The sequence below is a fragment of the Plecotus auritus genome (assembly GCF_963455305.1).
Source record: "Plecotus auritus genome assembly, chromosome: 9".
Classification (NCBI taxonomy): Eukaryota; Metazoa; Chordata; class Mammalia; order Chiroptera; family Vespertilionidae; genus Plecotus; species Plecotus auritus.
This window is the reverse complement of record NC_137783.1, coordinates 107,614,018-107,638,803: the sequence shown is the minus strand read 5'-3', so window position 1 is coordinate 107,638,803 and position 24,786 is coordinate 107,614,018. Positions and strand designations below refer to the sequence as shown.

The window sequence follows — 24,786 nt, the reverse complement described above, 5'->3', positions numbered from 1 at the left end:
TAAGTTTGAAAAAGTGATCATTTTATTCCAGGTGCTTTTAATTCTTAAAACTGTCTTGAACCATCTATCCTATATAATAAAGAGCTAATATGCAAATGGTTGTCATGCCCTCACACCATCACACCTTAAACGCTCAGACACTTAACACTGGGGAGAGAGGAATGGGGACCAGCCAGGCACAAATGAGCTCACGAGAGAGGAATGGGGACAACCAGGCTGCGGCCTGGGAGATGGACAAGCCGCACACCCATGGTCCCCGGGAGAGGAACAAGCCGCCTGCCCTGCGGTCCTGGGTGCCAGCAGATGCATCTACACCTGCGGCCCGGGAGAGGAACAAGCCGCCCACCCCACAGTCCTGGGCACTAGCGCCTGTGGCTGTGGTCCGGGAGAAGGACAAGCTGCCCGCCCACGGTCCCAGGCGCCTGCCACTGCGGCCCGGGCAAAGCCACCTGCCCACAGTCCCCTGTGGCTGTGACCAGCCCGGGCAAAGCCAGCCCGGGTCTTGGGTGCCTGCAACCAGCTGGAGAAGAAAATCCAGGATACAGGCAAGGCAGAGGCAGTTAGGGGTGATCAGGCCAGCAGGGGAGCAGTTAGGGGTGATCAGGCTGGTAGGGGAACAGCTAGGAGCATCAGGCAGGTAGGCAGAGGCAGAGGTGGTTAGGGGCAATCAGGCAGGCAGGCAGAGGGGTTAGGGGCGATCAGGGAGGCAGGCAGGTTAGTGTTTAGAAGCCAGCAGTCCTGGATTGTGAGAGGCAGTTGGACATCCCCTGAGGGGTCACGGGTTGGAGAGGGTGCAGGCCAGGTTGAGAGACGCCCTCCATGCACAAATTTCATGCACCGGGCCTCTAGTAGCTACCTAATAAAAGAGTAACATGCTAATTGACTGTACCTTCACGATGCCCACCAGCCAATCAGGAGTATGCAAATTAACCCAACATGGGTGAATTTGCATATGCAGGCACCAAGTGACTGGGGGTGGGGCAGGAAGCTTGGCATTCCGCACCACCCCAGCTGCTCTGGGCCTCTGGGCAGTGTGGGAAGGCGGAAAGGCGGCTCCAGCCAGAGCGAAGGTGGTGCCGGCAGCCAGAGAAAGAAAGGCCTATTCCTGCACAAATCTTTGTGCATGGGGCTTCTAATATATATATAAAAGCCTAAGCAACCAAATGACTGAATGACTGAATGACCAGTCGACCAGTCACTATGATGCTCACTGACCACCAATGGGCAGACGCTCAATGCAGGAGCTGCCCTCTGGTGGTCAGTGTGACCAACAGGCGCCAGACACAGGGTTCAGACTGGAGATGCAGCCTGGAGATGGCAGCAGATGAGCCTACTGAGCGGCTGTGGCGATAGGCACAGCGGGGCCTGGATGAGCAGGAGCGGCAGGCAGGAGCAACAGGCGGCATTGGACTCCTGGTTTCGGCCAGATCCCCGCAGGCTACACCGAGGGACCCCACCAGTGCACAAATCCATGCACCAGGCCTCTAGTATATTGATAAATGTGGTGGTTAACAATTTTAGTTTCTTCTCATGCTTGGCTGCTTTAAGTTTTTAAAATAATGATGTAGTAATGTTCTTAATTATGCCTTTTAGAAATCTGGCTATCTGGATAACAAAGCTATTCATTAGATACTGCAATCCTTCTGGTAATGGCTGGAGGAAATAAACACCTCTCAGAGTTCTGACTTTTCAACAGTCACCTTATATAAAAACAAAAAATGCCAAGCATACAAGAATGTGTGTTCACTGATGAGAGATTGAAGCACAAAGAAGAGGCTAAAGACTATGTTCCAGGGATATAATCTATACATGATAAATATTGGTTGGTAGAGGTGGGGAGGAAGAAACGGAGGGAAGAGCAAGAAGAGGAGAATATGGGATTCCAAAATGATAGCCACACACAGAATCCTGAGATGGGAAGGGAAAAGAAGCTAAGAAGTGTGGTTAGAATGCAGGTTTTGTGCAAGTAAAGCAGTACATGCCTGGAGAGGTGTGGTCAAACACTTACCTCAACCCGTTGTGGAACAACCTCTTGTAGTCAACATTTATTATACTGATATTTTCTTTTTTAAGTTCACCAATGGGATCTAACCGGCCCACATGCTGAAAATTGGGAGCTTTCCATCTCACATACCCCCTATCAAAACCAGGCAACCAATAAACCTGTAAGAAAAAACAGGAAAATTTTCAGTGGAAAATCAGCTGTCTAGGTACAAGCAGTTCCCTGTACAATAGATGAAGCCCCATTCCAGCACTGGTGACAGTCTATAGGGAGCAGAGGGAGATTCTAGCCCTTGGCCTGATGTAGTCTGATAAACTCTCACAATGGAGCTTTCACCAGGGTTGTTCTGCAGTTGAATTTTCTCAGGTAACATCATGGGTCAAGGGCCCATTATGTCACACTAACCAAAGTGGAGGAGGGGTTGGAAGGTGTGGATGAGAGGTGGGAACCATAAACATCTCCTCTGGCTGATGATGCTAAACATTATCTTTAAGAGGGCTCATTATGACTCATCTGCAAATAATTCCATTGGTAAAAAGACCCATTTTTCTCTGATTCAAAGCACTCTTCCATATTCTGAGAATTTAAGAGATTTGGAATAATTGACTACCCCAATGCAGAGAGTTCCTTCTGAAAAACATGATGAGCAAATCAATGCTCAAGTAAGATCCAGCTTATTCATCATTAATAGAAGCCAAGTCCTCAATGCATTAGTGTACTCAGGCCCTTTCTAATAGTTCTGCCTTGGTGAATGGTACAGGTCACAACAGATAGTCATTACACTGCTGATATTTCATTTGGTTTGGAATGGCAACAAACCTCAATGTTTTCCCCCAGTGAAATAAATATAAGTGAGTCATTCTTAGGTTGTTTCATGTTATGTATAAGCAGTAATCTCCATTTCTAAAGGGAGCAAATTTAAGGATCCCAGAGAAGATCTATAAGATAGGGTAAGTTCAACTGCTATACTCCTGGGACATGCTACCCACCTCCCAACCTCTACCATAAATACTGAGATAGACATACCATACGTTGCTCAATTTTAGAGTCAAGAATCACATCTACTACACGACGTACATATGTATTTCTGAGAGGATGTTTTGGTGGAGGGCCATTAAGATCAAATATCACATATTTATTTGTCTTCCGTGCAATTTCCAAATAATCACTTAGTTTTGGAATCCTCTGATTTTTTGCCTTTTCTTTATCAGCCTTTGATAAGGGTTTCATATTGTAAAATGGCTTCTTCTAAAAATAAATACATCAGAGAATACATTGGCTCCTATCAAAAGCATTTTCCAATTTTCCTGCTATATGGCCCTACCTCCATGTTGCTCTAGTATCATTCAACGCCAGGCCCTCTGAAATACTGGTATGTCAGCAGGAAATAAACGACTGAGATAAGAGTTGCCAAGGAGAAAAATAAAATATAGACTCCAGCTCAGCTGGTGTGACGTAGTGGTTGAACATCGACCCATTAACGAAGAGGTCCCTGGTTCAATTCCTGATCAGGGCACATGACCCAGTTCCAAGCTTGATCCCCGGTGGGGGGCATGCAGGAGGCAGCTGATCGATGATGAATATTTAAAAAATAGATACTCCATAGCTAATTATGGTATTTGGAATATTTTTATCTATATCAAAGACCCTTTTATATTTGCACTGAAAGACCTTCATGTTCCTGTCTTAACCTTCTTTTTCAGACTTTTTTTCTATAACTCAAGATATCCCTTTTTAGTTGCCCTGGCTTCCAACATTTGCTCTCACTGTTCTAGAAATAGGCTTTGGGCCCTAGCTGGTTTGGCTCAGTGGATAGAGCATCGGCCTGTGAACTGAAGGGTCCCGGGTTTTATTCCAGTCAAGGGCACGTACCTTGGTTGCTGGCTCAATCCCCAGTAGGGGCTGTGCAGGAAGCAGCCATGATGCTCCTCTCTCATCAATGTTTTCTCTCTCTATCCCTCTCCCTTCCTCTCTCTCTCAAAATCAATAAAAACATTAAAAAAAAAGAAAGAAATAGGTGTTGGCTACACACTGAATTGGAGTCAATACCAGCTCTTATTTCTCATTTGCCTTCTTTGTCATATCCATTAAAAAATCCTACCCTCAACCTGCAAAGCCCAGTTCAAATGCTACCTCCTTCATGAAGCCTTCAATATTCCTGAACTAAAAAGATTTTAATAGTGTTAAAGTTCAATGGCCCATTTTTGTGCCCTTGTATTTGTATGCCTCATTCTGCCTTCTATAGTTACCTGTGGATATCTTAGACCAGATTCAAAACCTGACTTCATATGCTTCTCTTGCTGTGTAATTGGTAGAACCATTTAAATTCTCCAAGTCTTCATTGCCCAAACTATAAAGTAGGGGATGGGGGTGGGAGGATAACCTATCTACTTCTCAAGATTATTCTGAAGATTAAATAGGATAAAATATGTACAGGGTCTAGGAGCATGTCCAGTACATAGAAAAGTGCACAATTCACTTAGTTCCCTTACTCTCTACTGCCTCAACTGGAATGTAACTCCCTCACAGGAGAATCTGTCCATTTTTCTGTGCAATACACAGCATTTCATCCTATACCTCAGTCTATACATGTACTAGCTATTTTAAATATAACAGATGGTTGCTTTTATTGTCATTTACCAATTGTAGATTATTTGTGGGTGAAGTCAGTGAAGCAAGCAGTAGCCACCTCACATTTTTGTAACTCAAATAATCTCTCTCTCTGCAAAACTTTATCTTCATTCTCATTCTCACCGTTTTTATTTCTTTTTCTTTCCTTGACCTCTTTAAAAAGCCACCCTTTCTCACTTTTTTCTCAGGAAATATACAATCACATTTCACAATATCCCCATGCTAGACTGTAAGGCAGATCACAGAAGCTGAATTAAACATAGTCTATATCTGAGCGGAGGTCTACCATGATTGTTTTCTTCAGTCTCAGAAAAAAGAAATTTGCTTTAGGATTCAAGATTTTGTTTGACTCTACACCTGATCTAGACCAACTGACTAATTTAAATATTAAAATAACAGTATGGCATAGACCAAGATGGGATTTAAATGACTAAACTGTGCATACTTTTTTTAACTGCGTTTGAATGGGAAAAAGAATAGGAAATGCACTCTAGGAAGACATTTATGAAGCCTTTCCTTTAAGAATAAATTAGATGAAATTTCAAAATAGCAAAAATAATAAAGAGTAAGCAACAGGAGAGTTTTAAATTAGATTCCAGTAAGCTTTAAATATTACTATGGGGTAGAACTAACAGCTGAAATAAATCAAGCCTCTTTTTTTATACATAAAATAGGCGACTTAGTCAGAAAAATAAATAGGAATGGGACAATGCCTGTTTAGACTATCTCCAATTTGTGGGTGAACGTTTTTAAAAGCCTAGAAAATAACAAGATAAAAATGAAAACAAATTTCCAGTTCTCCACATAAAATACCTGGTTCCTCAATTAAAAACAATACTAAAAGTTCTTTGGTTCTCTAGGCCTATGCTTAGAATAATTGCAAGTAGAAGGTCCAGTGGACAATCCAATGTGTCATATTGATTAAAAATTAGGACAATTATCCAAAATCTGCCAAATTACACTACTTAAAGGAAAACATTACCATTCAATCGGCAACTTTTGAGAACTATCTGTAAATATAGATGAAGAATAATATAAGTATTTTCTTGTTGATACATTTGCCACCACCTTTTAAAAAATTTTTTTATTAATCCAGAAAATCAGATTGTTCAGAGCACTAAAACCATTGAAGTAGTGGGAATTTCTAACAATCCCAAGTCCTTTATATTTCCCAACCTATAACTGTTATTTTGAGACCACTGTCAGAAACACTCCTTTCTTCTCCATGGTACTTTCCTATAAATTTCATCATTAGAAATCTACTTTGTAAAAAACACCACCAGAGAACGAAAAAGCGGCAGCTGAATAGACAGATGTGTCATGCACCTTGTCCTGGAGCCAGACTGGAAATACAACTAAATCGGAGAACAGCCACCTGGCATTAACAAATTAGACACAGCTAAGGAGACAATTTTCAACAAGGAAGGGCAGAGGATGCCTGGAGAGTGGTAGGAATCGAATGTGGGCTTAAGAGGAGAGGCTGGCCAGCTGGCTGAGAGGGCGAGGAGGAAGCTGTGTTGCACCAGAGCCGCATCCTTTGGAGACAGGTGTAACATCCAACTGAAAAGGAAAAGCCACAGGGCTGCTGGCTGCTGGGGAATCTGGACCCAAGACCACAACCTCAAAAGGCTGCACCTCAAAAGGTGGCCCGAAAGGCAGCCCGAGAGAAACATGCAGTTTCATTGTTGTTTTGTCTTTGTTTTTATTCTCTAAACCCAGAACACAGCGCTCTTCCATTGCAAACACTCACCCGAGGCTTTGACGCAGGGAGAGAGGCACAGACTTGAGGTGCCTGAGAAGAGGCTGGGGAGGGAAGCAGGGCAGGGAGACATGACCAGGAGTCCTGCATTGGGACACTTAAGGTTCTGAACCAAAGCGGCCATTTCTCCCCAGAAGAGCTAGCCCCTCCCAGTAACCTCAAGGCAGGTAATACAGCCAGCCTATCACACCCTGCATTTTGAGTTTTACAGAGGAAAAAAAGGTAGAGGCCAAGCTTACAGGTCTGAATAGTCCCGAGAGCCCTCAGTGACTGCATTGGAAGAGGGGTCGTCTGCCCTACTATTCTGGAACCAGACTGATAAAAACTCCAGATTTCCAGCCAACACCACTGGTCTCAATACAAGGATCTCTGACCAACCAAGGCCAGAGTAATATTTTGGGCCACTCCCGGAATAGTAGCTCTGGGTCAGGAATAAAACATCCATCTTATTCCCTGAAAGTGAAACAGCATCAACCCCACCTAAAGCCCTGTCAAAAACAGATGCTTGAGTGATTAAGACAGACAACTGGCAGACAGGCAAAGAGGGAAGAGTGGTCCCGCATATTTGCAGCCAAGGCCTGTAGAGACAGACATGAGCAGAGGACCTGTGGATCGCTTGGAGCTTCAAGCAGGGTGCTAAAAGCCAAAAGACAGTGCCTTACAGTGGCCAGCACCTAAGTACATAACAGGAAGCTCAGAATTAGCAGACAGAACAGATGAGTGGAGTCCTAAACCAACTCCCATGGGGCATTGAAACTCAGCTGAAGCAAACAACACTTCACTTTTTTTGTATTATTAAAAACTTAAAAATTTTTAATTTTTTATTTTATCTTATTTTTTTTGCACCTTTTTCTTCCTCACTTCTATTTTTTTCTCCCATTTTTTCTCCTTTCTCTATTTTAGTTTTCCTCTTTCCTTTCTTTTTTCCCCTTTTTAAAAATGGATCTTCTTTACCTGCTTTACGGTTATTATTCTAGTCTCTGTTGGTTTATTAATATATCTAATTTCCTCTTTCCTGCTCCTACTCCATTTCCCCTTCTCTTTTCTTTTTCTTCACTACTCAATTTTTATTTTTTATTTTTTCTTGCTCTTTTCTTCTCCCAATTTTTTAACTTGTTTCACAAACTAAATTTAGGCTTATCTGCTCTCTATTCTTTAAAAAAAATTTTTTTTAAATTTTTTTATTGTTTCTTCTTGTCTTCTCACTTCTTTTCTCCCTCTTCTATGCTAAACCATGGTCCTGCCCCTATTCATCCAATTCCTTAACCTTATTTTCTCTATTTAAGCTTTCCATCTACAAATTCTGCCCCCCACCCCCACTTTTTTTCTGGGTGTTTTTTGTTTGTGCTTTTGGTTTATTTGTTTGTTTTGTTGTGTTTTCTCCCCATATTCATTCTTTCTTTTTTCCCCTTGCTAACATTCTTGCTCTCTTTTCTATTTCCCAATTCTCTTTTCTCTGGTGATCAGTTTTATTGGGGCTACAGGTGTCTTGTGTTCTGTTCCTACTGTGTCGTGTCTTGTCATGTTGTATTTTGTTCTGTTCAGTCATCGCCTCCACAATGGTTGGCACGATGTGGTAGGGAGTGAGGCACATAATCAGACATCCAGAGAGGAGACTCCATCCACGAATGGGACAATAACATTCAAGACCCAAGTACATCAGGAGAACCCAAATATCTCAAGTAGGGGGCCCGGCCCAGGAGACCTGAAAGTGTGCACCACTGGGTCTCAAAAAACATCTACTGAGGAAAACCAAGATGGCAGCATAGGTAAGCACCTAAACTGCTGCCCCGCACAATTTCAAAACTACAACTAAAAGACAGAACAGACACCATCCAGAACCACAGGAAAGCTGGCTGAGTGGAAATTCTACAACTAGAAGGAAAGAGGAAAGCTCACGGAGAAGGAGCGGCAAAGAGCTGAGGTAAGAAGACGCGTGTGCAGAGAGGAAGGGCGGTGGAGTGCCTGGCTGGCTTTCTCTGGCGGGAGGGGGAAGGAAGCCCCCAACTGCACTGAACCCCAGTTCCGACTGCACTGATCCTCAGTTCCAGGCGAAAACCCAAGGACCTAGGCTCATACAGGGGGAATTTGGACTGTCAGGTAGAGAGAAAGGCACACAGAGACTCGGAGACCCGGGGGAGCCGCAGCGGCAGGGGTCTGGAGGCGCGAGTGCGCACAAAGACTGACTGTGAAGGTTACCACAGGCTATCCCTAGTGGAAGGGAGTCAGAAGCTCCTGACTGCACTGAACCCCAGTTCCAACTGCACTGATCCGCAGTTCCGGGTGAGCCCCTGGGGACCAACGCTCTTACAGGGGAAATCTGGACTGTAAGCGGAAACTTGGGAACCGCAGAAGGCAGAGGTCTGGAGACTCGTGCGCAAGGGCAGGGCTGACGGGAAGCCAAGACTGTCTGCTCCACCCTGAGACTCCACCCCTTCCAACCTGAGCACAGAGGCTTTTGCAATCTGGCAAGGCTAATCCTATAAGGCTGTCTCCAGCACCTAAAATCTCCCAGTATAGACACAGCTGATCCTCACAGCCAACTGGCCTGCAGGTCAATTCCTCCCAGTGATACCAACAACAATCAAGACTTAACTACAACAAGGCTGTACACACAGTCCACAAAGGGGTGCACCAAGAGTGTCCACTTCAGGTAACTGGGGAGGCCGACCCACAGGGCCATATTGGAAACCTAGCACACAAAGCTACCCTACCAACTCAGGGAAGCAGTGAAAAATGGGGGGACAAAGAAACAGATCACAAACGAAAGAAATGGAGGAAAACAAACAACTGGATATAGAATTCAAAACCACGGTTATAAGGCTTTTCAAGAATATCCTAGAAAAGGCCGATAAATATAACGAGACCCTCGAAGATATGAAAAAGGACCAACTAGAAATTAAACATATACTGACTGAAATAAAAAATTTTATACAGAGACCCAACAGCAGACTAGAGGAACGTAAGAATCAAGTCAAAGATTTGAAATACAAAGAAGCAAAAAACACTCAACCGGAAAAGCAAAAAAAAAAAAAAAAAAGAAAAAGAAAAAAGAATCCAAAAAGCTGAAGATAGGATAAGAAGCCTCTGGGACAACTTCAAGCGTACCAACATCAGAATTATGGGGGTGCCAGAAGAAGAGAGAGAGTAAGATTCTGAAAACCTATTGGAAGAAATAATGACAGAAAACTTCCCTGATCTGGTGAAAGAAATAGACTTACAAGTCCAGGAAGCGCACAGAACCCCAAACAAAAGGAATCCAAAGAGGACCACACCAAGACACATCATAATTAAAATGCCAAGAGCAAAAGACAAAGAGAGAATATTAAAAGCAGCAAGAGAAAAACAGTTAATTACCTACAAGGGAGCACCCATACGACTGTCAGCTGATTTCTCAACAGAAACTATGCAGGCCAGACGGGAGTGGCAAGAAATATTCAAAGTGATGAATAGCAAGAACCTACAACCAAGACTACTCTACCCAGCAAAGCTATCATTCAGAATGGAAGGGCAGATAAAGAGCTTCACAGATAAGAAAAAGCTAAAGGAGTTCATCACAGCCAAACCAGTATTATATGAAATGCTGAAAGGTATTCTTTAATAAGAGGAAGAAGAAGAAAGTAAAGAGAACAATTATGAACCACAAATACATATCTATCAACAAGTGAACCTAAAAATCAAGTGAATTAAAAAATCTGAGGAACAGAATAAACTGGTGAATATAATAGAATCAGGGGCACAGAAAGGGAGTGGACTGATAATTCTCAGGGGAAAAGGGGTAAGGGGGGGGTGCAGGAAGAGACTGGACAAAAATCATACACCCATGGATGAGGACAGTGTGGGGGGAGATATGGGCAAAGGGTGGGGTTGGAACCAGGTGGAGGGGAGCTATGGGGGGAAAAAGGAGAAACAATTGTAATAATCTGAACAATAAAGATTAAATTAAAAAATAATAATAAAAAAAAACGAAAAAAACATCTACTACATAAGACCAATTCAAAAATCTGGGGGGCATAGCAGTCTGATCTAATACATAGAAACAATTAAAAAGGAACATCAAAAGTAGAGAGACAATGAAATAATCCCCAAATGAAAGAAAAGGAGGAATCACCAGAAAAGGAACTAAAGGAAACCTAGGCAAGCAATTTGTCAAAGAAAGAATTCAGAGTAATGGTTACAAGGATGCTCAAACGTCTAGATGAGAAATTCAACAACATGTGTAAGAATCAAGAGGAAAAGAAGAATTACATAGCTGCAATAAAGAACACAATGGAAAATTTCAACAGTAGACTAGAAGAAGCTAAGGACCGATTCAGCAAGTTAGAAGACAAGGTAGAAAAAAACACCCAAGCAGAGCAGCAAGTGGGGAAAAAATTTAAAAGCAGGAGAGTCTAAGGGAGCTCTGGGACAACATGAAATGAAACATAATAGGGGTACCAGAAGGAGAGGAAGCTGAGCAAGAAATAGAAAACCTGTTTGAAGAAATAATGACAGAAAACTTCCATGACTTTGGGAAGAAAAAAGAAGCACAGAGAGTCCAAAACAAGATGAACCTCAAAAGACTGACATCAAGACACATTGTAATTAAATTGGCAAACATCAATGACAAAGTAAGAACCTTAAAGGCTGCCAGAGGGAGCTTGAAAGTTATCTACCAGGGATCCCCCATTAGACCATCAACTGATTTCTCAGGCCAGAAGGAAATGGAATGAAGTATATAAAGTGATGCAAAGCAGGGGACTGAATCCAAGAATTCTCATCCAGCAAGGCTATCATTCAAAATTTAAGGTGAATTCAGAAGCTTCCCAGACAAAAAAAAAAAAAGGCTAAGGGAGTTTATTACCACCGAGCCAGCAATGCAAGAAATGCCAAAGGGACTGTTGTAAAAAGAAGTAATAGAAAGGGAATAAGGAATATATACATCAAAAATAAAAATGGCAACAAGTACCTATCAATAATAATCTTAAATGTAAATGAATTAAACGCTCCAATCAAAAGACATAGGGTAGCTGAATGGATAAGAAAACATTACCTATATACATGCTGTCTACAAAGACCCATCTCAGAACAAAGGACTCACACAAAGGACACAGACAATGGGGTGGTGAGGGCCTGGTGGGGGTTGGGAGGGACAGTAGCGGGCTGGAAGAGGTTAATGGGGCGGGGGGAAGGAGGACCATTTCCCCTAAGAACAGGAACAATACTTGTAATACTTTCAACAATGAAGAGTTAAAAAAAAAAGCTTTATTACTTAACTTTAAAAAGAAATGTACTACATCTAAATTATTTTCATGAATCACAGAAAATTCTGCTGCAGATTATCAAATTATCACTATAAATATTAGTATATTAATTCAAAACATAAATTATTAGCCATAGTACCAGAATCTCTGAGGGAAAAAGAGGCAGAATAATTGGCATCAAATTCTGTTGACACTGTTTCCAGAGAAAAAGCAACAATTTACCTGGGAAATTATGCTTCAGGAATTTACTGAAGGCACATACTAACTCCTTTGGACTTAAACTGAGATCCTTTTAAATTTTTCATTAAATTTATTGAGTGACAATGATTAATATGATTATATAGGTTTCAAGTGTACAATTCTATAAACATAATCTGTATGTTGCACTGTATATTCACCACCCAAAAGTAAAGTCTCTTCCATCACCATATATTTGACCCCCTTTAACTTCTTCTACCAACCCTGCTCCTCTTTCCCTCTGGTAACCACAGTACTGTTGTCCATGTCTCTGAGTTTTTTGTCTGTTTGTTACTTTCTGTTTATATCCCACACTAAAGGCCCAGTGCACAAATTCGTACACAGGTGAGGTCCGGCCAGCCCACCCCAATGAGGGCCAATCTAGGGTGGGGCCGGTGGGGGGCAAGGGGATGCAGGCGGTTGGCTGGCTGGCTCCATCCCCGATTGGGGTGGGGGAGCCAACTGGGGATGGGGCCGGCCAGGGGGAGGGGCCGTGAGAGGTTGGGGGGAGGGGGGCGCTGATCGGGCCAGATCAGGCCTGTTGGCTGCCGCAGTGTGCATCATAGCGACCAGTTGTTCCAGTCATTCTGCCATTCGGTCACTGGGCTTTTATATATATAGATGAGTGAAATCATATGGTTCTTGACTATTTCATCTGACTTATTTCACTTAGCAGGATAGTCTCAAGAGCCATCATGTTGTCACAAATGACACTATTCAATCTTTTCTTATGGCTAAGTAGTATTCCATTGTATGTATGTACCACATCTTCTTTATCCAATCATCCATCAAAGGATACTTAGGTTGCTTCCATGTTTTGACCACTGGTGAATAACACTGCAATGAACATATGGATAGATACATTTTTGTGAATAAATATTTCCAAATTTTTCAGGTAGATATGCAAAAGAAGGATTGCTGGGTCATGTCGTAGCTCTAGTCTTAATTTTTTGAGGAATCCCATACTATTTTCCATAGTGGCTATACCAATTTACACTCCCACCAGCAGTGTATAAGGGTTCCGTTTTTCTCTGCAACACTTATTTCTTGTCTTGTTGATAACAGCCATTCTAACAGTTGTGATTTTGACTTGCATTTTCCTAATAGCTAGTGAAGCTGAGCATCCTTTCATATATCTTTTGGTCATTTATGTCTTCTTGGGAGAAGTGTCTAGTCAGGCCCTCTGCCATTTTTTAATTCGATTTTTGGTTGTTGAGTTATATGAGTTTTTTGTATATTTTGGATATTAGCCCTTTATCAAAGGTATTGTGCAAGTATCTTCTCCCATTCGGTTGGTTGACTTTTTGTTTTGTTGTTGGTTTCTTTTGCTGAGCAGAAGCTTTTAAGTTTGATATAGTCCCATTCATTTACCTTTTATTTCACTTCCCTTGCATTTTGGGTCAAAGTCACAAAAACCTCTCTAAGACCAAGACCATAAGTTTAGTATATATGTTTTCTTTCATATATTTCATTGTTTGAGGTCTTACATTTAAGTCTTTAATCCATTTTGAGTTAATTTTTGTATATGGTGGCAAATAGCAGTCTAGTTTCATTGTTTTGCATGTGGCTTTCCAATTTAGGACCCAGAACAAACACACCTGGTGGCCAGCCTCAGACTACAACAGCACCACCTGATTAGTTACATAAACAGAACACCCAAAGGGTTGGTCTCAGCAGAGACCAGGGCCCCGCTGGGGCGAACCTGCTCTGTGTGGTCAACCCCTACTGTGTTGGTAAACCCTACCCACTGACAAGCCAACAGAAATCAAATTTCAACTAAAACAGGTCATATACAATTTATACCAGGCACACTCTAGGAGCACCCGCCCCAGGTGGCCAGAAAGACTGTGCCACTAGGCCCTATAGAACACATTCTGCATAGGGCCACTTTACCAAACCTGGGAGACGCAGCAGCTCTACCTAATACATAGAAACACACATAGGAAGGCAGCCAACGTGAGGAGACAAAGAAAAATGACTCAAATTAAAAGGAGCAGGAAAAAAACCCAGGAAAGGAATGAAATGAAACGTAGGCAAGCAATCTATAGATGTAGACTTCAAAACACTGGTTATAAAGTTGTGTGGGCCAACACTCTATCGAGTCTAGCCCAGCTGTGGGCAAACTACGGCCCGCGGGCCGGATCCGGCTGTTCTATCCGGTTCTCTTGCTCTCCCCTCCGCTCCTTTACTTTGAATTTATATTAGTTCACACAAACACTCCATCCATGCTTTTGTTCTGGCCCTTCGGTCCAGTTTAAGAACCCATTGTGGCCCTCGAGTCAAAAAGTTTGCCCACCCCTGGGCCACTGCTCAGCACATTCTTTTTTTTTTTTTTTTTTTAAATGTATTTTATTGATATTTCACAGAGAGGAAGGGAGAGGGATAGAGAGCTAGAAACATCGATGAGAGAGAAACATCGATCAGCTGCCTCCTGCACACCTCCCACTGGGGATGTGCCCACAACCAAGGTACATGCCCTTGACCGGAATCGAACCCGGGACCTTTCAGTCCACAGGCCGACGCTCTATCCACTGAGCCAAACCGGTTTCGGCTCTCAGCACATTCTTAAACAAGCCCACCTAAAGGTCATCTGACTCTTAGAGAAATGTACTTTTGTTTAAATTATTATTTAGTATTGATTAGGGCCAGAACTTGGAGAAAACTGATAAAAGTGGAAATGACTTTTGTCCAGTGGAGATGCAAATTATTTTTGTCTGGTAGAGAAGTTAACTCCAAAGGTATGGTTTCATTGTCATACAATATATTAACCAACTTAATACACTAGGTTTATATCTAATTTAGCAATCTAATTTCAACAGTTCTTTGTTGCACTGACTATACTGGTATGTATGTTGGTTTCCCACTTCTCTTCTGAGTGGGGATTTAGTCATCCTGCTTGTTCCCTTATTATGTGCTAAATAAAACTTGTTCCCATGCTCACTATTTGTAGGCATGAGAATTATGTTTTCCCAAAAGGATATAAGAAAGCTCCACAGAAATGTTGATTTTGCTAGAGAAACAGGAACTCAGCTAAACCCCCAGAAACAATGCCCAGAACTTCTGTATCTATATTTTATTACTGATCAGATAAACTGCTTAATTTTCATAAGTAATATCAAGAATAATAAATATACTAAAAAATAACTATCAACTTACCACCATCATCAATCCATAAGTATACCCATCCAATGAAGAAGGACAAGAATAATCTTAACGAAACAACAACAATTTCTTTGTTATGAAAAATTGTTCAAACAGCCAAATCTTTAAAAACACATGCTCAGATCACTTCAACCACCTCTGGACACAGAGCGTGCAAGCAAAGAAATCTCCACAATCAAACCTAAAAATAAAGTTTAAATAACCATATTTGGCCCTGGCTGGAATGGCTTAGTTGGCTGGAGCATCAACCCGTACACCAAAAGGTTGCGGGTTTGATTTCTGGTCAGCTCACATACCTAGGGTTGTGGGTTTAATCCCCAGTGAGGGTGCATACAGGAGGCAATAAATCAATGTCTCTCTTTCACATCAATGTTTCTCTCTCCCTCAATCTCTAAAAATCAACATATCCTTGGGTGAAGGTTAAATAACCATATTGGAACCCTAGGTTTCAGGATAGTCCTCAGTAGCCACAGTAATAGCATAATTAAACACTGCAAGCCTACTGACTAAGTATGCTAAAATAAAGGTATTAATCCTATTTAAAAACACCCAATTTTATTACAGTAAAATATCTAGCCCTACCACTTACAATAAGTAATTTTTATGAGCCACACATTATACATCAGATATAACAGCCTTTTCATCCGGAACACAAATTTGCCAAAGCATTAACTATGGCTAACCAATCCAACATATACATTCTAATGGAGCATCTCTAGTTTGTATGTGTCCATTTATTCATGTATGATGAAACATATAAGGAGCCTGCATACCACAGACACCTGGAATATCAAAGAGATCCCATTATTTTCACATATGAATCAGCACTTATAGGCCAGGTACTCCTATGAGAACACGTTTTCTGAGGAGATGCAATAATTACAAATTTACTTTCAACTATCCATTACATTAAAAGAATGAACCTGAAACGGATAAGTCCTTCCTTACATAGTTCTTTACTTTTCATTATTTTTTACATGAAAAAGGATCAAATAAGTCCTCAGGATGAACACCAAATATAGATAAAATTCCATTTCACCCTTGGTGCATAATAAAACATATCTTAAGATTTAGTTTCCTAATTACACAATTACCTGATGAGAGGACTATTTCCAAAGTGGATCCCTAGAGCATGTGCTCGGCTGCCCCTGGTGCTAGCGGTATGGAGCCTGCTGCTGTCTGTCCTCCTCTGATGTTTATTTTCAAAGTCAAAGTCTCAAGTTAGTGTATCTGATTGCTAAAACCTCAGTCACATGGATTCCCCCTGCACATATAATAAGCTGAAAAATGCAAGTTGTTTTGTTTTCTTTAACCTATCTTGAGAAGGCAGTCTTGACTTTTATCAAATGCAAATCTGACATTTTATTTTACTTACTTTAAATTTTTCAAAAAAATCTTTTAACTTGTTAAGCATTGCTATAATTTCCTCTCAACATGTTTTCCCAGATTATTCTCCCAATCTATCTCCCACCTACACCCATACCTTTCTTTCTCACCTCCCCTCCATTATTCCCTTGCTCTTTTTCTTTCTTACACACACACACGCACACACACACACGCACGCACACACACATATTAATCTCTGAATACTATTAATCTCTGAAACACACCACCATCCCTGCCCATAGTTGTGATCTTCCCTCAGCTAAAATGATATTTTTCCATAAAGTATTTTCCATCTATCCCAGGTAGAAACATTCACTCTTACCTCAAAATTACACTATACACAACACATGCTTTATATTTACCACACCTTTATTAGCCTATACATCTCCTCCCTCCAGAATCCCCACACCATGCATCAGACTGAGTTAGAAATTGTTCTTTACGCTCCTGAGCAACCTGACGTTTACTCTAGTTTAGCACTTATCACAATGTATTGTAATGACCTGTTTCATATACTGGCATGTGAACTCCATTAAGACTATATGTGTATTTATTCACCATTGTATTCTGCCTGTATAGTACCCAATGGGTACTCAATAAATATTTGTTGAATAATAGGAAGATGGAATCAAGAATAAACATGTTTCCTAGTCAGCCTCATTTATGAGTATGAGCTACTCAAAATGCCTAGGAAAATGTCATGTACATGGTAGGCACACTGTAAAAGTTTATGAAATGCTTGGATAAAAAGGAATTAAATAATAATAGTAAGTTTACAAGTTTGTCTTCAGAATTTCCAGAGACTGTAGAAAGCAGTAATTAGATTGACAGCATTACTGGAAAAGCCCAATGCTATAATCCTGCTACCAACTGGAATGAAAGTGTGTGAACGCTTGACTATCTTCATCTAAAGCCTTTTTGTCCAGGAGCAGCACATGACCGTGTACAGGAGAGGAAATCAATGCAGGATTGTTGAGCTGGAGAATGTCTTACCCATGAATCTACAAACCACTTGCCAGCATTCAGAGTTGACAGGAAATTCCAATAGAAGAAGGAACTTGGTGAATAGGATTCAGTTGGCCTGACCTCCCTGATATTGGTTGTTCTTCTCAGGTTATGGTCATGCATGAGAAAAGGCACCTCATCAATACTGCAGGCAGAGGGGGAGAAGAGGGGAAGGGGTGGATAGGCTGAACTCAGCCACCTTGGCACAGAGAGTTCTCAGAAGCCCATCAAGGTCACAAGTTTTACTAGGGTTCCTTACTCCCTCCCAAATCTCATCAAAGGCTTAAATGCTAGTCATTTACACTTTGATGTCCATATTTTTCAGCCCTAGGGTTCAATCTTTTGTGGTATATCATATCAGTGATGGTGAAAGAGTAGCTTCCCTATCCAGGTGTTTTCTGGCATCAAGAAAACAGCAGGTACAGTAGTGACTGAGAGTGAATGGGGTGGTGCTAGGGCAAGGCCCCAAGGTCCCAAAATTATACTAAGCAGGCATCCACACAATCTTTCTGTATTTTTCTGACCCATTTCCCAGCGAGGCACTTGCCCTGAGTATTTCTGGCCCTAATCCTTTACATCAGGTGGTATCATTAGAAAACTTCCTGGTTCTCTTATCTGCTATTTGCCTTGAAGAATCTCTGCTTTTATGAAAATCTCTCTTCCTTTTCCATTAAAACACCTATGAAAAGAACCCTGTAATGGCCATGAGGGAGAAACAGGGTTGACACTTAGCTTCCTGCCCATTAACAACTACAAAATTGGATGAAATGAAGGAAATAACTTTTTCAGCCAATGGACAACAGGGAGCACAGTATGATGATTTCAGAAAAGACAAATAAATGAAATAGGCTCTACCATTATCCACGCTTCCTTCTTGCAGGTGAATACAGGATTGTGAAATACAGGGTGGGGGAACCTAAAAGGGACCCAGCTATTGTGCTGAAATGAGGAGAAAAAGATCAGATTAAGGAGAGGTCAAGACACCTAGAATTTATGGGCTTGAGTCCTATAGAAGATGGAGCTATGAAAAAGACAGAGAGAGGGAGATATCTTGATTGATCTAGGGAAATATGCAATTTGCAGGAGAAAGCCTGCATATAAACTGGGGTTAATTTTATTCCATTTCAGCTCTTAGCCCAGTAGCAGCTATCCATCCCCCATCAAGAGCCATATCAAAAGAAACTGTGTACAGGTTCCTGGAATTGCTTGCACAGCAGCTGGTGAGAACCAGGATCCTGTACTGCAAATATAAGGGTTTATGCACTGGTGGCCGGCTGCTGCTTTTTGTCACTGAAGAGAAGACAGTGCCGAAACCGGTTTGGCTCAGTGGATAGAGCGTTGGCCTGCGGACTGAAGGGTCCCGGGTTCGATTCCGGTCAAGGGCATGTACCTTGGTTGCGGGCACATCCCCAGTGGGAGGTGTGCAGGAGGCAGCTGATCGATGTTTCTCTCTCATCGATGTTTCTAGCTCTCTATCCCTCTCCTTTCCTCTCTGTAAAATATCAATAAAATATATTAAAAAAAAAAAAAGAGAGAGAGAGAGAAGACAGAGAGGTGGGCAACCATTGTTGCATCTCCCCTCACTGTTGCAAAGCCCTCCTACTCTGCTTGAAGTGACTTTCAGAGCATTTAAAACTCCAGCACCCTTTTTACTACTCTTCATTTTTCTCCTTTTGAAAGCCAGACATTAAAGACAATCATTTTAAAAACAAGTGAATATATGGGAAAATTTACAAAGTGACTGTATAAAACAACTGCATATATGGGTAAATTAGAATGTGACTGTATGCCCAAGAAAGGGATCAGAAAAATCTGAAAATATCTGAAGTTTACACCTCAGGCTAACCCATGGCTCAGAGACACCCTAAACAATTATAATAATTTTTTTTAAATGCAGCAAACACTGATTTCCAGTGTTACCACTTTATTAGATTCAAATGTCCATTTTTCAACCAAAAAAATACCCCCCCCCCCCAATAACACAAGGCATACAAAGAAACAGGAAAGTATGGCCCATTTAAAAGAAAAAAATAAATCAACATAAACTGTCTCTGAAAAAGAGCTGATGGCAAATATACTAGACAAAGACTTTTAAAAAATTGTCTTAAAGATACTCAACTAAAGAAAGATGTAGATAAAGTCAAGAAAACAATGTATGAGTGAAAGAACAATATTAAATAAAGCAATTAAAATCCTAAAAGAAACAAAAAATAATTTTGGAACTGAAATGTACAATATCTGAAATGGAAAACTGACTAGAGGAATTCAAAGGAAGATTTAAACAGGCAGAAGAAAGAATCAGTGACTTGAAGATATGACAATAGAAGTTACTGAGTCTAAGGAACGGAAATATAAAAGATCGCATAAAACAGTTTAAGGAATACCCTGACACCAAAGCCAAACAAACACCCTAGAAGAAAATAAAACTCAGCCCCGCTGGTGTTGCTCAGTGGTTGAGTGTTGACCCAGGAACCAAGAGGTCACTGGTTTGGTTTCTGGTCAGGGGCACATGCCCAGGTTACAGGCTCAAACCCCAGTAAGGGGCATGCAGAAGGCAGCGATCAGTGATTCTCTCTCATCATTGATGTTTCTATCTCTATCCCTCTCCCTTCCTCTCTCTCTAAAATCAACTTTAAAAAAAATAAAACTACAGAACAACATCACTTATGAACACTGATGCAAAAATCCTTAACTAAATACTAGCAAGCAGAATTCTGTGGTGTATTAAAAAAAATTATACAATATGGCCAAAAGCAATTTATTCCTAAAATGTAAGGATGGTTCAACCTAACAAAATCCACCAATGCAATACATCATATTAACAGAATGAATGGGAAAAAACACATCATAATCTCAATTGTCACAGAAAAAGCATTTAATAAAATTCAACACCCTTTTATAATACCACTTAATAATGTAGGAATAGAAGAAAACATCCCAACATAATAACAGACATATGAAAACCTACAGTGAACATCATATCCAACAGTGAAAAACTGAAAACTTTTCCCCTAGGAACAAAGCAAGGCAAGGCAAGAAACAAGGCAAGGTCTACTTTTTCCTCTTTTCACAGCAGTACTGGGAGTTCTAGCCAGAGCAAATAAGCAACACAGAGAAATGGATGGCATAAAAACTAGAAAGGAAGAAATAAAATTACCTGTTTTCAGATGATAAAACCATATGTAGAAAACCGTAAAGATTCCCATTTAAAAAAAAACCAGAACTAATAAATGAATTCAGCAAACTAGCAGGATACAAAGTCAAAACACAAATATCAGTTGCATTTCTATACAGTAACTGGAGGTGTACGAAATTCATGCATGGGTGGGGGGGAGGGGGCCCCTCAGCCCGGCCTGCACCCTCTCGCAATCCAGGACCCCTCAAGGGATGTCTGACTGCCTCGGATATCCCTCTCGCAATCCGGGACTGCTGGCTCCTAACTGCTGGCCTGCCTGCCTGACTGCCCCTAACCACTCACCTGCCTGCCTCATCACCCCTAACCACTTGCCTGCCTGCCTCATCACCCCTAACCCTTCCGCCTGCCTGATTGCCCCTAACCACTCACCTGCCTGCCTGATCACCCCTAACCACTCACCTGCCTGCCTGATCGCCCCTAACCGCCTCTGCCTGCCTGCCTGATCACCCCTAACCACTCGCCTGCCTGATCGCCCCTAACCGCTCGCCTGCCTGTCTGATCGCCCCTAACTGCCTTTGCCTCAGCCCCTGCCGCTGTGGCTTCATCCAGAAGGACGTCCAGAATGACATCTGGAAGGTCATTCGGCTGTCCAGTCTAATTAGCATATTATGCTTTTATTATTATAGATGATGAACAATCAGAAAGGAAATTACAAAGATAATTCCATTTACAAAAGCATCAAAAAGAATAATATACTTAGAAAAGAACTTAACCAAGGATGTGTAATTTAAAAAACACTGCTGAGAGAAATTTAAAAATTGGAACACATCTTGCCCTAGCTGGTTTGGCTCAGTGGATAGAGCATCAGCCTGTGGACTGAAGGGTCCCAGGTTCAATTCCAGTCAAGGGCACATGCCTAGGATGCAGGCTCAATTCTCAGTAGGGGACATGAAGAAGGCATCCAATCAATGATTCTCTCTCATCATTGATGTTTCCATCTCTCTCTCCCTCTCTCTTCCTCTCTGAAATCAATAAAAATATATTTTTAAAAAATTGGAACACATCTCATCTTCATGTATGGAAGACTTAACATTATTAAGATATCGGTACTACCCAAAGCAATCTACCAATTCAATGCAATCACTATCAAAATGCCAATGATGTTTTTTAAAGAAATAGAAAAAACCCATTCTAAAATTCATATAGATTCTCAAGGGATCCTGAATATCCAAAACAATCTTTAAAAAGAGAACAAAACTGGAGTACTCACATTTCCTAACTTCAAAACTTACTACAAAGTTACAGTAATCAAAACAGTATGGAAGATGGTAGCATAGGCAAACGCCTGAACTCGCTGCCTCCCACAACCACATCAAAATTACAACTAAAATACACAACAACCATCATCCAGAACCACCAGAAAGCTGGCTGAACGGAAGTCCTACAACTAGAGAAGTACAGAAGAAAGCACACTGAGAGTGGGAGGAGGTGCGGAGGCACAGAACAGCTGGTCCGGCACCCACATGTGCCACTTTAGTCAGGAGGGAGATCGTCTCTGCGGAGGCTGCCTGAAGGAGCAAGGGGTCCAGCCCCACACCAGATGCCCAGCCCAAGGTCGCAGAGCTGGGAAAAGAAGTCCCTACGGGCAGTAAGAACTATGGGCTGTAAAAACCAGGGTGGACTGAAGCTTAGTGACACAGAGGCTGCTGGAGACCCAGCTGCTCTTAAAAGGACAGCACACAAACTGAACTTACAAGCCCCCCCTTCCTCTGAGCTCCAGTGCTGGGCAAAGCTGGGGGAGGGGAGGGCCCAGATACATACGAGGAGAAACTGGACTGTCTGGCATTGAGGCAGGAACTTGGGGGCAGCTTTCTCCCAGACGGAGGTGCTTGCAGCGGTCATTGTTCCTATGCTGGGACCTTCCCAGTTGCAGGGCGGACTGGCAGCCATTTCTGTTTGCTCCACCTTGGTGATTCCCTGAGACCCCACCCCATCCAATTTACAGCCCTATCCCAGCTGCTTGCAGTGACATTTGCATATAAATGGCCTGTCCTAGCTCAGGCTAAAACCTGTCAAACAAGTTGTAGCTGGGTTAGGGAGCCCCAAACCTATCAATGGAGGTCCCAAGACCCAGCACCAGCCTGCCTTGCTTCACAGCTGGGCCTCATCTGGGCACTGCCAAACCCAATACAAAGAGGAGGAATTTTCAGATCTCTCTAGCTCCTACTGGGTGGCCCAGGCAGTGGCTGACTTTATACCTCCCTGGAGACCCAAGAGCCAGTGTACCCAGTGGTCAGTGTCAGACAATATCAGATTACAACTCTATACATCCATAAGCAACACACTCAAGGGGCAGACTCAGTGAGTACTAAAGCCCCACTGAATCAAGTCCTGCTCCATAAGGGTATCTCCTGCACAGCAGCTCTCCCACTGTAGTCGCAACTGGTCCCCACAGTCAATTCCTCCCAGTGACACCAACAGCAATCGAGGCTCAATTACAAGACTGTGCCAACAGCCCACAAAGGGGTGCACCTAGAGTGTCCACCTCAAGTGACTGGGGAGGCTCAGCCACTGGGCCCTATAGGACACCTACTACACAAGGCCACTCTATCAACTCAAAGAGACCTAGCAGTTCTACCCAACACATAGAAACAAACACAGGGAAGCAGCTAAAATGTGGAGACAAAGAAACATGTCACAAATGAAAGAAATAGAAGAAAGCAAACTACTGGATATAGAGTTCAAAACCATGGTTATAGGGTTACTCAAAAATCTTCTAGAAACCTCCAAGGGACTTAGTGAGACTTTCAAGGATCTTAGTGAGAATGCCAAAAAAAAAAAAAAAGGAAAAGGACCAGTCAGAAATTAAGCATACACTGACTGATATAAAGAATAATATACAAGTATTCAACAGTAGACTAGAGGATCCCGAGAATCAAGTCAATGATTTGAAATATGAGGAAGCAAAAAACACCCAACCAGAATAGCAAAAAGAAAAAAGAATCCAAAAATTTGAAGGTAGTGTAAGGAGCTTCTGCGACAACCTCAAGCATACCAACATCCGAATTTTGGGGTTGCCAGAAGAAGAGAGAGAGCAAGATATTGAAAACCTATTTGAAGGAATAATGACAGAAAACTTCCCCCACCTTGTGAAAGAAATAGACTTACAAGTCCAGGAAGCACAGAGAACCCCAAAGAAGAGGAACCCAGAGAGGACCACACCAAGACACATCATAATTAAAATGCCAAGGGCTAAAGACAAAGAGAGAATCTTAAAAGCAACAAGAGAAAAGCAATTAGTTACTTACAAGGAAGCATCCATACAACTATCACCTATTTCTCAACAGAAACTATGTAGGCCTGAAGGGAGTGGCAAAAAAAAATATTCAAAGTGATGACCAGCAAGGACCTACAACCAAGATTACTCTACCCAGCAAAGCTATCATTTAGAATTGAAGGTCAGATAAACAGCTTCACAGACAAGAAAAAGCTAAAGGAGTTCATAACCACCAAACCAGTATTATATGAAATGCTGAAGGGTATTCTTTAAGAAGAGGAAGAAGAAAAAAAGAAAAAGATAAAAAATATGAGTAACAAAATAGCAACAAATACATCTATCAACAATTGAATCTAAAAATCAAACAAATAAGAAATCTAATGAACAGAATAAACTGGTGAATAAAATAGAATTGGAGGCATGGAAATGGAACAGACTGATGATTCTCAGAGGGAAGTGGGGGTTGAGGGGACAGGAAGAGATTAAACAAAGATCTTATAAGCATGTATGCATTACCTATGGACACAGACAATAGGGTGGTGAAGTCGTGGGGCAGGGCGGAAACTGGGTAGAGGGGGGCTATGAGGGAAAAAAGAGGGACATCTATAATAATCTCAACAATAGAGATTTTAAGAAAGGATTATTTGATTAAAAACAACAACAGTATGATACAAACATAAAGACAGAAAAATATACTAGAATAGAATAGAGCAGAAATAAACTGCTGCATGTATGGTTACAATTTTATTGTTTTTTAATATTTTTATTGATTTCAGAGAGGAAGAAAGAGATAGAAACATCAATGATGAGAAAGAATCATCAATCGGCTGCCTCCTGCATGCCCCCCACTGGGGACTGAGCTTTCAACCAGAGCATGTGCCCCGCACATATGGTCACAATTTCTGACAAGTGTGTGGAAGACCATTCAATAGAGAAAGGACTATCTTT

The 24,786-nt window shown here is 41.7% G+C and overlaps 1 protein-coding gene across 1 annotated transcript in view; it reads right to left on the bottom strand.

The window, feature by feature from the left end:
• GDPD4 (glycerophosphodiester phosphodiesterase domain containing 4) overlaps nucleotides 1-24,786 on the bottom strand; it is a gene marked incomplete at both ends in the record, with an annotated part of 150,580 nt that overhangs the window by 26,498 nt on the left and 99,296 nt on the right. The window contains 3 exons of the mRNA XM_080640620.1: nucleotides 2,009-2,163; nucleotides 3,029-3,250; nucleotides 17,414-17,570. Coding sequence (XP_080496746.1) covers nucleotides 2,009-2,163; nucleotides 3,029-3,250; nucleotides 17,414-17,570 — 534 coding nt within the window. The remainder of the gene's footprint in view (nucleotides 1-2,008; nucleotides 2,164-3,028; nucleotides 3,251-17,413; nucleotides 17,571-24,786) is intronic.